Below are 20,118 nucleotides of genomic sequence, written 5' to 3'. Positions count from 1 at the left end.
CTCCTGACATGGCAACTCAGTGCTTCCAAAGAACACAGAAGTGGAAGCTGCCAGGCCTTGAAGCTTAGGCCTAACACTGGCACAACATCACTTCTACTGCATGTTAAAGCAAGTCACAGGTGCAGCCCAGATTCAGGGGTAGAGAATAAAAAGAGCGTGAATGTCAGGAGGTGTGAACCATCAGTGTAATACACTATGACACAGGTGACATTGATGAATTCAAGCAAGTTAAATAACCCCTAACATCCTATATATTGAGCATGTTAAGGTGACTATTATAAGTTTATAGATTATAGTTTATAGTTATAAATTTATGGGTCATTTGTTGTGGTTGTTCAGTCACTAAGTCATATAACTCTGTGGACTGTAGACTGCCAGGCTACTCTGTCCTTCACTATCTCCTGGAGTTGGCTCAAATTCATATCCATTGAGTTGGTGATGCTATCTAACTATCTTATCCTCCACTGCCTCCTTCTCCTTTTGTCTCCAATCTTTCCCAGCATAAGGGTCTTTTTATATGGGTCATTATTTTAATATTAAAATATATACACTGATTCATGTGTTTTTTTTTTATTATAAGTGACTCAGAACTAATATTATCAGTTTTACATCAACTAGTGTCTTTCATTCCTCTCCAGTTCTTGGTTAGCACGTAGTTCTTTTTAATTTATTTATTCTTAAGTGGAGGATAATTGCTTTACAATATTGTGTTGGTCTCTGCCATACATCAGCATGAATCAGCCATAGGTATACATATGTCTCCTCCCTCGTGAACCTCCTTCCCACCTCCCACCCCCTGCCACCCCTCTAGGTTGTCACAGAGCACCTGATTGCCCCAGGCAAATGGTCTCAGTCAAAAAAAAAAAGTTGAAAACCACTTTTCTAGTGGTCAAGAAATGAAGCCTTAGGAATCTCCTAATAACTAGAGGTATACAGTGGGCAGGGCACTGTTTCAACCCTGAATGGGCCCAGAGTCTTGCAGGGAAGAGTAGGTAAAGACACTGCAGTGTAGTGAGTGCCACAGTGGAAAAGCCCAAGGAGTTATTGGGGAGCAGAGATGATATGTCCAACCCAGTGCAAGCAATTAAAGGGAGCTTCTTAGAGAAGGTGTTACTTGAACTGAACTCCAAAGGCTGTGTAGGAGTTGCAAGGTTGAAGAAGGATCAGCAAGAGCAAAAGCCCAGAGATGGTACAGTTATCAAGATCTGACTAGTGATTTTTTGGAAAGATATGAACCCTTCTGGGAAAAGAGAGGGGTTCATATCTTTCCAAAAAATCACTAGTTTTTAGTGAGTCTTCCCTTTAAAAAATATACTCATTACAGTTTGTTATAAGTCATCAGACACATATAAACAAGCTCCCCCAATCTGATGCTGTATTCATGAATTAATGTTATTATGAGAGCAAAGAGGAGATGAAGAGGTATTTGTTCCTGGATAATTGTCTGTGGCTGATTCATTCGAATGAATAGAGAGACCTGGGGTGCAATTCAATACCCATTGAATTTGTCGTCTTCCTTCTGACTTGTGATTTCCATGCTGACATCTGTACAGAACAAATAGGGTTTGATCCACTGTGAGAAATTGCAGAGCTAGAAAATGTGTTCGAAACCATTATTCCCACCCCCTCATTTTTAGACAAGCAACCGAGGCCAGGGGAGCTCAAGCAAGTGCTCAGAGTGGCTTAGCTGTAGGAACATAAAACACTCTTCTTCCACCCAAGCCTGACAATATCCAATCTGAGTGCTATTTAGAAGATCCTATTACATTTTTTTTCTGTTAGCAAAGATGTTGAGGGTAGTAATAAGAAGATTGTTCACACTGTAAAGAGCCCCCAAGAGGGGAGTGATAGGGCAGGCTGCTGGTAGGGAAATGCCGAGGGATGTCAGCTGGAGCAAGCCCTCTTGTGTGGTAGCCATCATCTCTGTCAAAAGGCAGACAACCAGAGGGGACTGTCATGTGGGAGCATGGTCAGCAGTGACTGTCTGGAGAGTCAGGCAGTGTTTGCTGATGGAAATAAAGAATGGTGCAGCTTTACTAAAAATAGAGCTACCACATAATTTAGCAATCCCAGTCCTGGGCTTATATATGGAGAACACCACAATTCGAAAAGATACATGCGCCCCAATGTTCATTGCAGCCCTGTTTACAGTAGCCGAGACATAGAAGCAATCTAGATGTCCGTCAACAAATGAATGGATAAAGATGTGATATATATGCAATGGAATATTACTCAGCAATAAAAAAGGATGAAATAATGCCATTAGTAGCAACATGGATGGACCTAGAGATTATCATACTAAGTGAAATAAATCAAAGACAAAGACAAATATCACATGATATCACTTATATGTTGAATCTAAAAAAAAATGGTACAAATGAACTTATTTACAAAATAGAAACAGACTCAGACTTCAAAAACAAACTTATAGTTGCCAAAGGGGAAGATGTGGAGGGGGAGGAATAAATTAGGAGTTTGGGATTAACAAATATATACTGCTATATGTAAAATAAATGATCAGCAAGGACCTGCAGAAAGATACTTTTTACTTCTGCTCCTATTTAATTTAATTTAATTAATGTATAGCACAGAGAACTCTACTCAATATTCTGTAATAACCTATATGAGAAAAGAATCTGAAAAAGAATGGATATGTGTATACGTATAAATGGATCACTTTGCTGTATACCTGAAACTAACACAACATTGTAAATCAACTATACTCTAATATAAAATAACATTTTAAAAAAATGTTCCAGTTTCTTCCACTATGAAGCCAAGCACTGAGCTGCAGTGGAACAGCAGTTATAATAACAGAAGTATTTGCTGAGTTATTGCAACATGTACCTCTTTACCTTGTTACTCCTTCTCAACTTTCTCAGAAATCTTTCCATCTGCCCTGTGCCTGCTACAGGCACATTTGCTGGCCTCATAGTTCCCTGTCCATATCTGTATCACTCCTCTTACCAGCCTGTGTGTTCATTATCTGTTCAGATATCTGTCTCCCACATGGGACTATGTCTCCCACATGGGACTATCAACTACTACAATAGGAAAATATAGATGATTTATGTGTTCTATAGGAATACAGCTAGGAGAATAGCTGGATTTGCTCAAAAAGTCTTTGAAAAGCTATACAAAGAAATGACCTTTTTATCTAGAGCCAGATATATGAGTACTGGTTTGTTATGAGAAAGAAGGAGTGAAGGGAACTCCAGGCATGGTGTGTTTTGTCCAGGCATGGTGTGTTTGACACACACCTCATGACTAATGTTCGTGAGGTCCTGCCATGCGTAAGGTACTTTGCCAGGTGCTAGGGGTACATGGTAGGTTGATTTGGCTGTAACGAGGAATATGTGGAGCAGGAGGTCATTGGAGTAAGGATGGGGAGATGAGCTGCACCACAGATAAAGGATCTTCTGGAACTGGCTGAAGAACCTGCCTTTTATCCTGGAAGCCAAAGGAGACCTTTAAAGGGTTTAAGCAGGTAAATGCTAGAGTCAAATTTGGTTTTAAATGCAGAGGTTTTCTACGCACAGGTATGAAGTGATTCACAGGGTATATTCTTAAGTGAAACCAACAGTGTACAAAAAGCAGTCCACAGTGTGCTACCTTTTGTGTGATAGAGAAGGGGAAATAAGAAAATATATCTGCTCACTGATGTGAAAATAAACAGGAAGAATAAACTAGAAAACATAAGGATTGGGTGGGAGAAAAGATGGAAAGGAGGCGGGTGGGAACGGAGTAAAGGAAACGGGGGAAAGCGAGACACTTTTTTTACATAGTTCTGACTTTTGAAACCATCCTGAAAAAGAATCTGTGGGAATGGAGAAAAATCTCTACAGTGAAATACAAACAAGAATGAATGGGAGTGGGAAAGAACTAACCTAAGTAACTTTTGAAAATAGTACTTTGAGGGCATGCTGTTGGCTAAAGACAAAGGAGCTGTAAATAAATCTTGAACTCTGTTTTTCACAGAGATGTAGCTAGCACTTCTGAAATTACTTTCTGTAGATTTTAGAATTGAGAAAAGTACATTGTAGATAATGGAAACAGAGTTTGTTGGAGAAAGGAGTTTAACAGTATGGAATGAGAGGAAGCTACAATTGACTTTGTGTAGTGTATGAGTATGCATTTGGGGTTTTTAACATGGAGAGATGGATGGAAGGATGGCTGGAAAGATAAATAGCCAGAGATGAGCTATGTGTATACACATGCATCTATTTCCTAGCTCTGTAACCGATAGGGCCTAGAAGCAGTGAGACCTCGGTAGCAAAGAGCATACCTAGTACTCAAACCTTGGTTTCAAAAACCATTCTCCACTAAAAGGAATCAGAGCTCTTTAGAAAAATGATTGATTTTAGGACCAGTACTGAGGAAGTACAAGATGAGCCTGAAATATTTTGTAGTACCAGAAAATAAAGATGTGATCAAAGAATGATAGGAATATGTCTGAAGAATAGGAGTCACTTTGAATGAGCTTGCTCTGGCCAGATCTGGGACAAGTTGGAATCAAAACAAATAATGATGGTAATGGATCATAACCCACTGAATAAAGTAAGAATCCATGAATGTAAGTAAATATACATTATGTGGAAATGTAATAAGCATATTATACTTATATATTTATCATGTATATTTACATAAACATATTTTATATATCTATGGTATGTGTTGTATTTATAGTATAAAGAAAGTATAGTCTAGTATAAAAAATAAGGAAGAGAAAGCTCTCTCTTACAGTATAATCCCAGCTAATAAATATAGAAGCGAGGGTGGAATTAGAAATTCACTATCATGGTAATAATTAATCCAGGCAAGAACCATCAGTGGGTGCTAAAACTATCAGTGGATAAAAGTTTGATGAGCAGTTACAAAATTACTACAACCTGGAGCAGGATATCAAGTTCAGAAATCTACAGCACAACACAGAGCACCCAGCTGCTGGCAGCTGATGGCTTGTTGTATTGCTCAGTGTTGTATTTGCAATAGGATGGTAACAATAATGATTTATTTAGGTTCCAGTATGTGACAGGCATTATAGCAGGTACAGTTTGGGGGAGGGGGGTTGTTTGTTCTTTGCCTATATTAACTCAATCCTAATACCAATCCAGTGAGATTATTTTATTAGTTATTCTCATTTTTGAGATGAGGAGCCCAAGGTTCAGGAAATGGAAAATTTGTCTAAAGTCAAATAGTTTATAAGAGGCAGAACCAGGACTCAAATCCCCTGCCTTTTGAGTTCAAGTTCCATGGTGTTCTATCATGCCGTGTATCTCTGGGTCCCCTTAGAGCACTGCATTTCTGAAAGTATGCAGAATGGCAAGATCAGAGAGGCATTTTTAAACAAAAGCATCGGGAGATTCCTTCTTTCTTCTCACCATATTTACTAAACGTCTTGCCTCATTTTCCTTCTCTAAAAATAAGGAAGGCAAAGCTTAATTTCCATGGTTGTTATGAGGATGAAATTAGATGACATATATAAAGCAGAGAGCACAATGTAAAGTAAGGGTCCAGCATCAGTGTTTATAGCAGTTGCAATGCTGAATTCCCTTGTATGATGGAAGATTTTTCTAAAGGCCTCACTTTTGGACTGAGTTGATAATCAGAGGCCAGATCGTAAAGAGCTTTATGTATCATGAAAAGAAGAATACGTTTCATTCTACAGGCAACAGAAACCACTGAAGAATTTTATGACTTGGGAAGATGTGATTTGGTTGGCAATTTAGAGTCGAACAAGGGGAAGAAAGCAGAAGCCAAGGCAGGCAGACTGGCAGGAGGCTGTAGTCAGAGACCAGGCAGATGAGGGTCTGAGTTAACAGACCAGCTGGCATGAAGGGTGGCGGGGGGCGGCGGTTGTGATGTGGAACACGCAGTGGACAGTCACGCTCTCAGACTGGTGCCTGGGTTTGTAGGAAAAAAAGAACAAGGAGCTCAGCCTCAGGCTTCTGGCCTGGGTATTGTATTGGTTCTTGTTGGGCATGATCAGAATGCAGAGGAGGGGCAGGTTGGGGGCATGGAAAGGTGCTCATTCAGGGTAGTTTGGGACAAACAAGGAAGTCAGTAGACAGTTGAATATGCAGATCTGGAGTGAAGGGAGCATGCAGACCTGGAGGTGGCGCTAGTGGTAAAGAATCCACCTGCAATGAAGAGGACCCAGGTTTGATCCTTGGGTCAAGAAGATCCCCTGGAGGAGGGCATGGCAACCCACTCCAGTGTTCTTGCCTGGATAATCCCATGGACAGAGGAGCCTGATGGGCTATAGTCCATGGGGTCACAAAGAGTTGGACACGACTGAGGCAATGAGCAGCATGCCTGGGAGTTATTGAAGTCATGGAAGTGGATGAAGTCCCCCAGGAAAGGGATATAGGATGAGGATGGGGCAGTATTCAACACAGTATTTAACAGTGGCAAAGGAAGTGGAAGGAGACTGAGGAGGAACACTTAGAAAGATGAAAGAGTTTCCAGGGGGTTGTTTTCTGCTGAGGATAAGGCCGCAGAGAGTGCAAATAACACAAGGAAGGCCTGAAAGTGCCTGTTGGATTTGGCAATTAGGTCAGTGGTTTTGACCTTAAAAATAAAACAGCCAGTTATTTTAACAGCAAAAGGATTTATTCAGGCATAGCAGAGGAATTGCACTTTGGAACAAGTGAGCTGTGGCAAAAGCCACAAGCAAGTCCAACATATAAAAGAGAGGAATGTTATTTTATCAAGAAAAAGGAGGAAGTTGAGAAGGGGATGTTTTGAACAAAAATCCATGAGAGAAAAGTGAGAGTTCACGGTGATGACCATTACTCATTTGTTGTTGAGTTGCTGAGGTAGTCAATTTCCTTTTTTTTTTTTCAAAGAAACTTTATTTTTCATTTATTTATTTATTTTGCTGCTCTGTGTCTTAGTTGCTGCATGTAGGATCTAGTTCCCTGACTAGGGATTGAACCCAGGCCCCCTGCATTCAGAGCACAGAGTCTTAGCTACTAGACCACCAGGGAAGTCCCTGGGGTAGTCAATTTTTTGTAGGAAATGCAGTGTATATCTTTTCCTGTTGGGCCTGTGCTTGATGGTTCTTTCCCATTAATACTTCTTCTGTTGGGGTCCAAAATCACTGCAGATGGTGACTGCAGCCATGAAATTAAAAGACGCTTGCTCCTTGGAAGAAAAGTTATGACCAGCCTAGACAACCATTGCCAACAAAGGTCTGTCTAGTCAAAGCTATGGTTTTCCCCGTAGTCGTGTATGGATGTGAGAGTTGGACTATAAAGAAAGCTGAGCAGCAAAAAATTGATGCTTTTAAACTGTGGTGTTGGAGAAGACTCTTGAGAGTCCCTTGGACTGCAAGGAGATCCAACCAGTCCATCCTAAAGGAAATCAGTCCTGAATATTCATTGGAAGGACTGATGCTGAAGCTGAAACTCCAATACTTTGGCCACCTGATTCGAAGAACTGACTTATTTGAAAAGACTCTGATGCTGGGAAAGACTGAAGGCAGGAGAAGGGGATGACAGAGGATGAGATGGTTGGATGGCATCACTGATTCAATGGACATGAGTTTGAGTAGGCTCAGGGAGTTGATGATGGACTGGGAAGCCTGGTGTGCTGCAGTCCATGGGGTCGCAAAGAGTCAGACACAACTGATCGACTGAACTGAACTGTTGAGGTCTATGATTGACAACTCCTCCTATAATTGACCTCTGTGGTAATTGCATGAGAGCTCCCCATTCTGGCCTCCCCTCTCCATTTTAGTGAGGGTTCCCTTTATTAAGTTTCACGACTGGAAACCTAAGCAAGACCAGGTGCCCAGAAACAGAATTCAGTTGGCCAGTGGATTAAGAAGAAAATTAAACTTTTTAAGGAGAGAAAAGTTTGGACGCTCCCTGATATACAAGCATCTCACTCCCTTGCCATGCATTTCTTCCTACTGTTGGCGAGCTCCGACTAATGGAAGGTCTTATAGAGGCTCTCCTTACAGAACATTTATCTTCTGCCTGCATTTTCTCTCGGCTCTAGCTCAGCCCTCCAGGTCCATACCAACCAAGTCTATGTGCCACCCCAGAGAGCTGTCCAATCTGCCTCCTCACTCGGTCATCTCTTCCAGCCCCTTCACCATTCCTCAGATCCCCAGACTCGCAGACTTGCCTTCAACCCTGACTCTCTACAGTGGATTCTCTTTCATTAAAATTGGGCTTGATTTTTGGTAACATCAGGCTTTATTTCTTGCCCTATTAGGCTGGTGACTTTTCAACATTTTTAAACCTTAACTCAGAATAACAAATACATTTTGCATTGTGATAGGTGTATACGTGTATGTATAACTGAAAGGAGATGCACTCTTATTTTCAATTCCATCATTCCATTCCATTCTGTGCTATTCTGTATCATGTTTTTAGATGCTGGTCTTAGCCTGCCACCTTAATTTCACAACCCATTAAACTGATTTAGAACTGATGGAGCCAGGAGGGGCTCAAAGGAAAAGATATTAAGTATTTGTCTGAATCCACTGCCTCCTCTCTTAGGCTCATCTGCACCAGGGAGGCAGGCCTTCCCTCTAATTATATTTTTATGGTTCTAAGAGGAAAGAGTCACTAAGATGCCAGCCAGCCTTGAGGGGGAGGGTTGGTATTTGAATTTCCAGAGTAGCTTAGTGACTCATCAGAGGAAGGGAAGCAGCTCTAATGGTAGAATTTAGAAATCAGTGGAGAAGAGACTGGCTTACCTTTCAAATCACGCCCTGTGGGTACTGTCCCTATACTTTCTCATGAGACACCTGACAGCCTGGAGTATTTTCATGCCTGGAGGATGCTCTCGGGTGGCCTTACTACTACCTCTGATGAGGGACGTTTAAAATTTCCCAGAGTTTAGGAGTATGGCTACCTCTTTATACGGGCTACCCGCCCCCCACCCCAGCCATCCAGCTGCCTGGACTGGTACTTGTCTGGTCTGTATGTCCTCTTCTGACCTCCCTGGAGTGGCATTCCCCCACTGCTTAAAAACCACTGTCTCCAATAGAGCTTTCAGCAGAGAACATTTGGGGATTTTTTTTTTAATAAGAAAAGATGACATGTATTCTAACATTCTAATTCACAATATCTTTTCTACTTGCCCCAGGAAGAGCAAGGATTTCTGAATATACCTTGACTACAGATAGAATAATATTGTTGCCTGAGGAATAGCAGAGGTCTTCTCTCATCTGCTCAACAATACCTGCTGCTGCCATAGACACGGGTCCTCGAGAAATTTCCTGAAGGGCTTGTCTGTCGTGTACCTGCAATGAGCCAGGCCCAAAGCTGGGCCACGGCTACAGCCTGGTGAACAAAACCCTCTCCCAAGCCTCAAGCGCTCACACCAGGGAAAATGAGTGAAGATCGGTGGGTGTCCCTCACTCCAGAAGAATTTGGCCAACTCCAGAAATATGCGGAATGTGAGTAAATGGATGGACCCATCTTGGGTGGGATTTCCTCTTGGTTGGGGAGAGCATTTTTGGAGAGCAGAGTAGTATATCATAGCAAAACAAGGAGAATGAGATCAACTTATTATCTCCTTATAAAAATAGAATTTGTGTCTTTAAACATAAAAATGCAATTATCTTTATACTCTATAAATGATACATTCTCACCAGAGAAATCTGGAATATCCAGGCAAGAAAAATAAAAAGTAGGTTAAAAAATCACAGCTAAACGCTATGAGCATTTTGTCACACTCCCGTCTTGTGTATTTTGCTTTACTTGGTCGAGTTCCTGAATGTACGTTTTTCCTTTTCGGTCTTCATTGTTTTAAATAATGTAAGATTGTGTTTTCTCAGCTTGTCAAAACCTCTTTCTAGCCTACCTTTTGAAAGGCTGCAGACTGCTTGGTTACAATGTTACTCAGTCATTTGCTTTAATATACTCTTGTGTTTGGACCCAAGGCCTTCTTTCAGTAAGATACAGAATTCTGATGCATGTCATTTCCTTCACTTTGTATTGGAAAGCCTGGGCTTTCATATGGGGCTCCTTGTTTCACTAGCTGCACCCAGGAACAACGTCAGTGCATCAACACACAGTGGTGGCAAGGCCTACATACACACACAGCCCCACAGCTGTGCCCCTCGCGGGCCACTCCTAGTCCTGACTGTTGACAGGAGTTGGTCTGGGCTGACCACTTTACTCTGCACACACACAGTGCCCATCATGACTGTGCAACGGCACTGATTTTTACAGAGCCCTTTGTCTTTCAGAGCCCTCAGCAGCGCTCCGAACCCCACCCCGTTTTTCTAACTCCTCTCCCTTCTCATTAATTGTGCTGGTGTTTTTGTAGGTCATTCGGCCTGTCACTCCTTGACCTTCCCTACAGCGCTTGCCCAGGCAGATCATCCTCTGAAGTGGGGCAGCCTGCCCTACTTCCACAGGGCACTGGTCTGGGAGTCAGGGAGCCAGGCTCAGTGCCAGCTCTGGCGTTGCCCCTATGATGTGACAGCCCTTAATACCCACCCCACCCTTTAGATCCTCTCCCCCACGCCCCCAGACTTAGTGTCCTCTTATGCAAAGTGAGAGGGTTGGACTAGATGATCTTTCCCTGTGGTCCCTCCAGACCTAACACCCCATGATTCCATGTGATACACCTGTAGGACTACTGGTCTGTCTCTCCCTGGTACTCTGGAGCCCATGGCCTCTTTTATGACCACAGTAGATTTAGAGAAGTCTGAAATGCATTGGCAAAGAGCAAGGAATCACCCTCCAGGGTAAGTGTTAGTCATGGGCTTCCTTGATGGCTCAGATGGTAAAGAATCTGCCCGCAATGCAGGAGGACCCGAGTTCAATCTCTGGTTTGGGAAGATCCCCTGGAGAAGGGAATGGCTACCCACTCCAGTGTTCTTGCCTGGAGAATCCCAGGACAGCAGAGCCTGGCAGGGTTTCACGGCGTTGCAAAATTCATGGGGTTGCATAGTTCATGGGGTGGCAAAGTCTGTCTCTCCCTGGTACTCTGGAGCCTGTGTCCTCTTGTATGACCACAGTAGATTTAGAGACCTCTGAAATGAATTGATAAGGAGCAAGGAATCACCCTCCACGGTGACCTCATCTAATTCTGCCCACTCTGTGGGTCAACAAAGTATCAGGCCCTGTCAGGGTGGAAGAAGAAGCAGAGAGATAAGGCTTTGCCTGAGGAATCAGAATCTTGTTAGGGCATCAGAAATGTACTTTGACACAAGCAGAGAACAGACTCAAGGCAGCAGGGAAACCATGCACAAAGGAGAAGGGAATTTAGAGCTGGGGGAGACTGAAAGGAGTGGCTTAGGATGTGGCTCAGTCGGTAAAGAATCCACCTGCTATGTGGGAGACCTGGGTTCCATCCCTTGGTCAGGAAGATCTCCTGGAGGAGGGCATGGCAACCCACTCCAGTATTCTTGCCTGGAGAATCCCCATGGACAGAGGATCCCGGCGGGCTACAGTCCATGGGGTTGCAAAGAGTTGGATGCGACTGAGCGACTCAGCACAGCACACACAGGATGACAGAAAGTCTCTCACAGTTCTTAGGGCCAGAAGTCCAAAATCCAGGCTCCTCCTGAGGGGTGTGAGGGAAAAGTCTGTTTCCTTGGCTTATGGATGACTCTCTTCTCCCTTTAGTTTTCACGTGGTGCTCTCCCTATGCATGTGTCTCAGTGTCCAAATTTCCCTCTTTATGTGGAAAGCCTTTTTTTTTAATCCTTACTTTTTAAATTTGTTTTTTATTGAAGTATATAGTTGATTTACAATGTTGTGTTAATTTCTGCTGTAGAGAAAAGTGACTCAGTTATACATATATACACATTCATTTTTATTTTATTTTCCATAATGATTTATCAAAGGGTATTGAATACAGTTCCCCGTGCTATACGATAGGATCCTGTTGTTTATCCATCCTCTATGTAATAGCTTGCATCTGCTAATCCTAAACTCCCAGTCCATCCCTCCCCCCCTCACCTTGGCAACCACAAGTCTGTTCTCTGCATCTGGACAGAGTCATTTTGGATTGAACTCACCCTACTCTAGTAAGACCTCATCTTAACTAATTACCTCTGCCATGACCCTGTTTCCAAATAAGGTCACATTCTGAGGTACTGAGGAATTAGGACTTCAACATATAAATTTGCAGGGGAGACAACTTAACTTGTAACAGAGGATTCATCTGGGCGAAGTCTGTGGAGAAAAGAGTTTAAGACGTGAATAGTAGATGGTGGGGGAGGGGTTGAAACAGGGGGAGCAAAGGTGAAGGGGAACAAAGGGGGAGGTTGTCTGTGCGGAGGTAAGAAGAGCTTCTGGGCCAGGTGGGGAGAAGGAGCAGAAGGATGGGGAGGCAGACAAGGGAGGGAGGGGGTAGCAGGAGGCCTGGGGCCCTGCCTGTCAAGGTGTGGCCTTTGGACCGAAGTGGCAAAATGTAGAGCCATGGATGTGATGGCTGAGGGCAGGGTGATCTGGATGAGAAAGTTGCCAGGTCAGGGAGGGCAGACAAGTCCTTTGGATGAAGGATGAAGTCTCTCATCTGAGCTGAGGCACAGAGCTGAAATGGGGAATGTGGCAATGAGCAGATGCTAATTTGTGGGAAATTACTGAGGAAGTATCCTCAAAACTTGTGGAACAAAAGGAAGCCAGCGGAGATACCTCAAAGCCTGTGAATCTGTGCACAGTAAGGGACAGAGGGATCCAGATGTGGCAAAGCCATTGTGGAGGCAGGGGGTGAAAAGAAACTCAAGTATTTGGTAGGAAGTAGCTCCTCTGTGGTCTTTTTTTCAACCATCAGCTTTATCCTTCTTGGATCCATCCTTATTTTGTCTGTGTCCCAGGACAGGACAAGGGGCTGTAGCACCATTGTTCTAACAGAAAAGAAAAAAATAGATATGATTCTTAGAAAATGATTAATCCTCAGAGGAAACCCTGAACAAGGCACTTCTACCAATTTTAGACACATTCTGGCATTTAGTCAGATTGCATTGCCATAGCAACTGCTCTTCCATAACCATAAAAACAGGAGCTTTACAACAACAGAATAGTTGAAATGTACAGCCTGAAAATTGAGAACTTTCTCCAGTGGAGTTCTAGGTAGGAGAGGCCAAGAATTTCAGAACAAGAGGTTTTTGGTAAGCTCTATTTCAAGAGCGTAAACCCCGCACCTTCTCTGGTGTGCTTCAGTGAGGGGAGAAGCTGTGTTAAACTGCCCTTGGATATAATATATATATATTATATATCTGACAGGGGCATGACGTGCATGTGTGCTCAGTCATGTCCAACTCTTTGTGACCCTCTGGACTGTAGCCCACAAGGCTCCTCTGTCCATGGAATTCCCCAGGCAAGAATACTGGAGTGGGTTGCCATTTCCTACTCCAGGGAATCTTCCTGACCCAGGGATGGACTAAAACCCAGGTCTCCTTCATCTCCTACATCAGCAGGTGTATTCTTTACCACTGTGCAATGTGAATTAAGAGTGCTTGTCAAAAGAATAATATGACAGTTTAAGAAGCTTTTTTGTTACAAAATAAAAACAAATGTAAAAATTTTGAAAGTGAAAAGATGAAATTTAAGGCTACTCATGATCCTATCGCACTTCTCTGATGACTCAGTGGATAAAAATATTCCGCCTGCAATGCAGGTGGCGCTAGTTTGATCCCTGGGTTGGAAAGATCCCCTGGAGGAGGAAATGACAACCCACTCCAGTATTCTTGGCCTGGAGAAATCCATGGACAGAGGAGCTTGGCAGGCTACAGTCCATGGGGTCACAAAGAGTTGAACACGACCGAGCGCGCGCGCACACACACACACACACACACAAATCCTATCTCTCAGTGATAACCACAACTTGTGTGTTTATGTACAAATATTAAAATATATATTACACACATATACATATATATTTAAAAAACAAACATCTAGACTATTTTGTGTGCTGTTTTCTTCACTCTAACAATATGTTTCAGTTATCCATTGCCGGGTCAAAACAGGCTCAAAACTTGATAGGTCAAAACACCCATTTTGGTTTTGTTCCCGTGATCCTGTGGCTTGGGCACCTGAACAGGGCCCAGCAAGATGACTTGTTCCTGCTCCACAGTGTTTGGGGTTGCAGCCTCATGTGACCCCGTATGGCCTGTTCACTCACTTGCAGGTACCTTGGTACTCTTCCATGGGGCCTGTTCCTCCAAGCACTTTCTCATCTTCCCTGGTGGCTCAGAAGGTAAAGAATCTGCCTGTATTGTGGGTGACCCAGGTTCAGCTCCTGGGTAGGGAAGATCCACTGGAGAAGGAAATGGCAACTCACTTTGGTATCCTTGCCTAGAGATTTCTATGGACAGAAGGGCTTGACGGGCTACAGTCCAGGTCACAAAGAGTTGGACATGACTGAGCAACTAATACTTTAACTTTTTTTCAGGGCCTCTCCATGTGGTATCTCTTGCCAGCAGGGTAGCTTGGACTTTGTACAGGTGACTCAGAGCTTCAAGATATAAAAACAGCAGCAGACCTTTTCAATACCTGGGTTGAGTAATAGACCATAACTCTCTCCACATTCCATTGGTCAAAGCAGTCACAGACCTGGGCCAGATTTGATGGGGTAGAGGAATGGACTCCACATCTCATGGGACAGTGGCTCACATAGTGGGGAAGAAAACTGACAGCAGCCATCTCTGGACACTGCCTAGCATACAACATGTCATGATGCATTTCTGAATCACCCAGTACTTTTCAGAAGCATGGTTTTTAGTGGTTATAGAGATTTCTTTCGAGTGCACATACATTATTTTATTTAACCAAATTACTAGTTGTGATCTTGCCTGTGTGCTCAGTCACTTCAGTCATGTCTCTTTGCAACCCCATGGACTCTAGCCCATGAAGCTCCACTGTCCATGGGATTCTCCAGGCAAGAATGCTGAAGTGGGTTGCCATTTCCTGCTCCAGGGGATCTTCCTGACCCAGGGATTGAACCCACGTCTCCTGTGTCTCCTGCCTTGGCACATAGATTCTTTACCACTGAGCCTCTGGAGAAGCCCAACTGTGATCTTAGGATGTACTAATAGACTCATAATTTCTAGTAAGGCAAATAAATATCTACATTCTCTCCTACCCTTATTAGGCCTCTCTAGAGAACTAGATTTATTTCTGGGCACCACAGTTTACTACAGTTTACAATGGACAAAGCAGAACTTGTTGAGAAGTGCCCATAGCATGGTGAGGGGCCTCAGAGCCTAGTTATGAAGAAATAGATTAAAATACTATGTATATTTGCTGGAAAGGGGGAGACTCAGGGAAGAGTGAGGGAGCACTAGTTGTATTAAAAATAGCCACAGTACTATTGTGGGAAAAAGGTGTAAAGTTAATAGTGAATGACTTTAAGAAGTAGCTTTAGGACAAATTGGAGGAAATCATCAGAAGAAAGACTTTAAGGTATACATTGCTTGCTAATGATCAAACCTGTCTAAGATGGAACAGAATGGACTCAAAACCACTGTTTCCTTTTGCTAGAACTATCTGGGCAGAGATGGCTGAGACATTAGAGAGATTGGAGCATTAGCTGTCTGGTTGATTAAATGACCTTCATTAGCCCTTTCAATACTTAGTTCCTATGTTTAAACAGGTTTCTTTTTCAACTTTGGAGAGCATGAGCATATGGAAATGCGTCCTACTGACCCTCCTCCTAACAACTTCAGAAATATAATTGGCTTATTGTCCTGATCCTGTTATTTGGGGGGAGGGTTTTTTTTCCCTCATTTTTTCCCCATGAGTTACCAAGGACAGAAATTATCATCTTATTCATAAAGCAAAAAAGGAAAAAATCCTAATAAAACATCCATTTTTCACCTTTAATTCTCTAAGAAATGAAGCCAAACATTTCCCACATCAGTTAGTGGTTGCTTGATTTTGTAGACTTTTTAAAGCTAGGAGAGATCTTAGCCATGATCAAATCCAACTACCATCCATTTTACAAATGAGAACACTAAATTCAGAAGAGCTCAGTGACTTCCCGAAGGTCACGCAGAAAATCAGTGACAGAATAAGAATTAGAACCAATGTTTTCAATTTGAGGTCAAGTTTAATTTGTTTCACTTCAGTTCCAACAAACTAAACAGAATCTATTCATTGGAGCTCAACTTTCAACCATACATTGATAAAGAATATACATATATATATATATAATAAAACAAAAATTTTAATAAACTTTTGCCAAAGATTTTATTTAGCTCAATTAGTGGAGGGACCAGTAAGACATTAAAGTTGAGAAGTAAGATATGGTCCCTGGATGGATACAGATCAAATCCATAAATTCCTAGTTAGGCAATTTCATAAATAAATGCAAGGATAAGATTGCTTTGTTGTTGTTCAGTTGCTCAGTCATGTCTGACTCTTTGTGACCCTGTAGACTGCAGCATGCTGGGCTTCTCTGTCCTTCACTGTCTCCCAGAGTTTGCTCAAACTCATGTCCATTGAGTCGTGATGCCATCCAACCATCTCATCCTCTGTCGTCCCCTTCTCCTCCTGTTCAAAATCTCTCCCAGCATCAGGGTCTTTTCCAATTAAGATTGCTTGGTTAGATACAAAACTGGTTATAGGACAACAAACCCTAATCTTTTGGGTTATCTGTTTCACAAAAGTTCTGTGCATCTCTGCTGGAAAAAAAATCTGTAAGTTAACATGTAACTTCACTAAGTCTGGGACATTTAATATGTTTTAATCAATAGTAAACAGTGAGCAGAACTAAGTACCTTCATTAGATAGTCCTTAGATAGCCTTTGTTCCATATGACATTGAAAAGATGTGTTGCCCACTTATTTTTCTTATTTCTGAGTTTTAGGGAATTTTAAAAATAATAGTGACATACAAAGAAATAGAGACAAAACTGAGATTTACTTCAGTGCCCTTCTAAAGCTGTGAGATGGGACACCCCACCCCACCCCCACCCCCACTTAATGTTTCTATTCAATTTAGGTCTTGAGAGAAGAATCTGAAGGTCTTTTCCTCCTATATTCTTCCTTCCATAACCTCAGGATCACGGGAATAAATGAGGAGAAAGGGAGCCCCAGGCAGGGTTCCTGGGTAGGAAATCTTAACCCACATGCTGGTTCCCAGGTGTTGAATTCCAACAGATAATCAGGGTACTCGGTGTTGGGTAGCCCTGATAGACTCTTCCTTCCTGAACAAAAATTTTCAATGCATTTTAAAAAGATTGAATCAGTAAATTGTGCTATTCAGAAGTATATTTCAGTAGAATCAAATTAAGTCAAAGTTTTTTTTACTTTAAGATGTAGGGAATTTATAGCTCAAAATTCAAACCTGTCAGTGTAATATAGGAGTCAGAGAAAATATTTAGGGCTAATCTGTAGAACAATGGAAGACTGTAAGTAAGCTTTCTTGAAACTTTTCTATTTATATTGGCCAGTAGAGTGAGATTTAATCAAATGTTATGGAACCCTGGGCCCATAAAGGGTCATGTCTAGGTGCTTCCATCTTGAAAGGGATAATCACAGCTATTTCTCACCCATATCTCTTTTGGTACAGCTGGCCTTCTTTTCATTAGTAATGACTGGAACTCTGCCCACAGGCAGTCACAGAATCTATGGATAGGGAGAGACTTCATTGAAACAGTGGCTCTCAAATTTGAATGTGCACATAAATCTTTGCTGTTGTTCAGTTGCTAAGTTGTGTCCAGCTCTTTGCCACCCCATTGACACCAGGCTTCCCTGTCCTTCTCTGTCTCCCAGAGGTTGCTCAAACTCATGTCCATTGAATCAGTGATGCCATCCAACCATCATCCTCTGTTGCCCCCTTTTCCTCCTGCCCTCAGTCTTTCCCAGCATCCCAGGGTCTTTTCTAATGAGTCAGCTCTCCACATTTGGTGGCCAAAGTATTGTAGTTTCAGCTTCAACATCAGTCCTTCCAATGAATATTCGGGATTGATTTCCTTTAGGATGGACTGGTTGGATCTCCTTGCTGTCCATGGGATTCTCAAGAGTCTTCTCTAGCACCACGGTTTGAAAGCATCTGTTCTTCGGTGCTCAGCCTTCTTTATGGTCCAGTCTCACATCCATACATGACTACTGGAAAAACCACAGCTTTGACTATACAGACCTTTGTTGGCCAAGTGGTGTCTCTGCTTTTTAACATGCTGTGTAGGTTTGTCATAGCTTTTCTTCCAAGGAGCAAGCGTCTTTTAATTTCATGGCTGCAGTCACCATCCACAGTGATTGTGGAGCCCTTGGATTCTGTTAAAATGCAGATTCTGAATCAGTAGGTCTGGGCTTGTTCTGAGATTCTTTCTAACAGGCTCCCAGGTGATGCTGATACTGCTGCTCCAGGGACCACACTTTTATTTGCCAGAAGGTAACTATTCCTGCATTCCTCCACCTATGACTGGTGAGGCCAAATTATTTGGAGAAAAAGTGGGAAATCTTGCTAGCAATGCAAATTATACTTATATAAAAAGCCATACCAGTCATTCAGGTCATTTATGATAAATTAGAAAGTCCTAGTATCCTGAGGAGGGTTTTCTTTACATCGAAGCAGTGGGAATTTTGGCTGATAAAGTATTTTTCTCTTATTCTATATATAACCTTCAGAAGTGCAGCAGAACCTTCACTTCCATGGGTTTCCCCAAGTAGTTAGCTTGGTGGGCCTCAGTGGTCCTCAGCCTTAGCTGCAAATTGGAAATACCTGGAAGGCTTTAAACGATTGTGATGTCCTGCCCACTAACCGCCCCTCCCCATCTCTGGACCATTTAATTATCACCTGTAGGCATGAGACCCAGGCATCAGGGATGTTTGAAGCTCCCCAGGTCATTTCAACATGCAGCCAGGATTGAGAACCACTGGTCTACCTTTTCTCCTTATGCCTCTGGGAATATAGGACATATGGAACAAGCATGACAAGCCCAATCCCTTTTCTAGCCCTCATTTATTCCATAAATTTTTATTAAACATCAATTTTGTATCAGGCGGTGGGCTACATGCTGAGGAGAAGCAGGACAGGAAAAGAAGCATAACTGGGAGAATGGGCCCATGCTTATTGGGCCCATTAATGGGCCCTTAATGGGCCTCAGGATACTAAGACTTTCTGATTTATCATAAATGACCTGAATGACTGGTATGGCTTTTTATTTGCTTATGATGCTGCACTTCCTACACATGCTTCCCACATTCCACCCCAGGGCCTGACTCGTCCTGGCTGCAAAGGTGGGCCTTTTGAAGCGGTGCTGCTGACCTGGAATCTCTGTTCTGACATCATCTTCCTCCTTTCCAGGACCCTTGGAAAACCCTATTCTTGGCTTTTGTGCATCTTACTGTGTTCCTGACTTTCTGAGTGCTTATAAAACTTACTCATGCATCCCAAGCCTCACTGGAAGAAGGAAAATCTAGGGTTTTTTCCCTTCATGCTTCGGCTTTCCCTTCTCCCTCTTTCTGTGTCTATTCTTCCCTGGGTTGAGAGTCATTTATTATCTTCTCAGTCTGTGGAATATGTTCCTCTAGGCTCAGCATCATGTTTTTTTGTGTGTGTTGTGACAGACAAGCCTTACTAGTCAGATGCAAATGTACAGGTTGCTTCAGGTCTGCTCATGCAAACTGAGGTACTGGGACCTACGTAATTGGTGTCTCCCAAGTCCTTCCTTGAAATGCAGAATCTCAGGCAATGATCCAGACCTACTGAATCAGAATCTGCATTTAAACCTTCTTGTTGTTCAGTCTCTCAGTCACGTCCAGCTCTTTTTGACCCCATGGACTGCAGCACACCAGGCTTCCCTGACCTTCACTATCTCCCAGAGTTTGCTCAAACTCCTGTCCATTGAGTCAGTGACGCTATCCAATGTTCTCATCCCCTGCCACCCCCTTCTCCTCCTGTCCTCAATCTTTCTCAGAATCAGGGTCTTTTCCAGTGAGTCGGCTCTTCACATCAGATGGCCAAAGTATTGGAGTTTCAGCTAACCTTATCCCCAGGCAGTCCACTTGTATGGATTGGGAACTTCAAAGAATGGAGAGTTATCATGTACCTTAGATTTTCACTCTCCTCTATGGGTTTTCAGTTTCTCTTTTTAAAATGTTGCTTTATAGTTATTTCCAAGTTTAATGGAAACTTGATCAGTGTCTGATTAGTGTCATCAGGGCTCCTAACTAGAAGATGGCCCATAAACACTGGG

The 20,118-nt window shown here is 42.7% G+C and overlaps 1 protein-coding gene across 5 annotated transcripts in view; it reads left to right on the top strand.

Annotated features, from left to right (window-relative positions):
* DGKG (diacylglycerol kinase gamma) overlaps positions 1–20,118 on the top strand; it is a 211,746-nt gene that overhangs the window by 35,033 nt on the left and 156,595 nt on the right. For all 5 annotated transcript variants that reach the window (XM_081571404.1, XM_081571402.1, XM_081571403.1 and 2 more), the window contains exon 2: positions 9,103–9,415. In XM_081571404.1, the coding sequence (XP_081427530.1) occupies positions 9,349–9,415 (67 nt within the window). In that variant the 5' untranslated portion in view covers positions 9,103–9,348. The remainder of the gene's footprint in view (positions 1–9,102; positions 9,416–20,118) is intronic.

Source organism: Giraffa tippelskirchi, chromosome 2 (genome assembly GCF_054371585.1).
Source record: "Giraffa tippelskirchi isolate mGirTip1 chromosome 2, T2T-mGirTip1v1.2.pri, whole genome shotgun sequence".
Taxonomy (NCBI): domain Eukaryota; kingdom Metazoa; phylum Chordata; class Mammalia; order Artiodactyla; family Giraffidae; genus Giraffa; species Giraffa tippelskirchi.
This window is presented reverse-complemented; position numbering and strand designations above follow the sequence as displayed.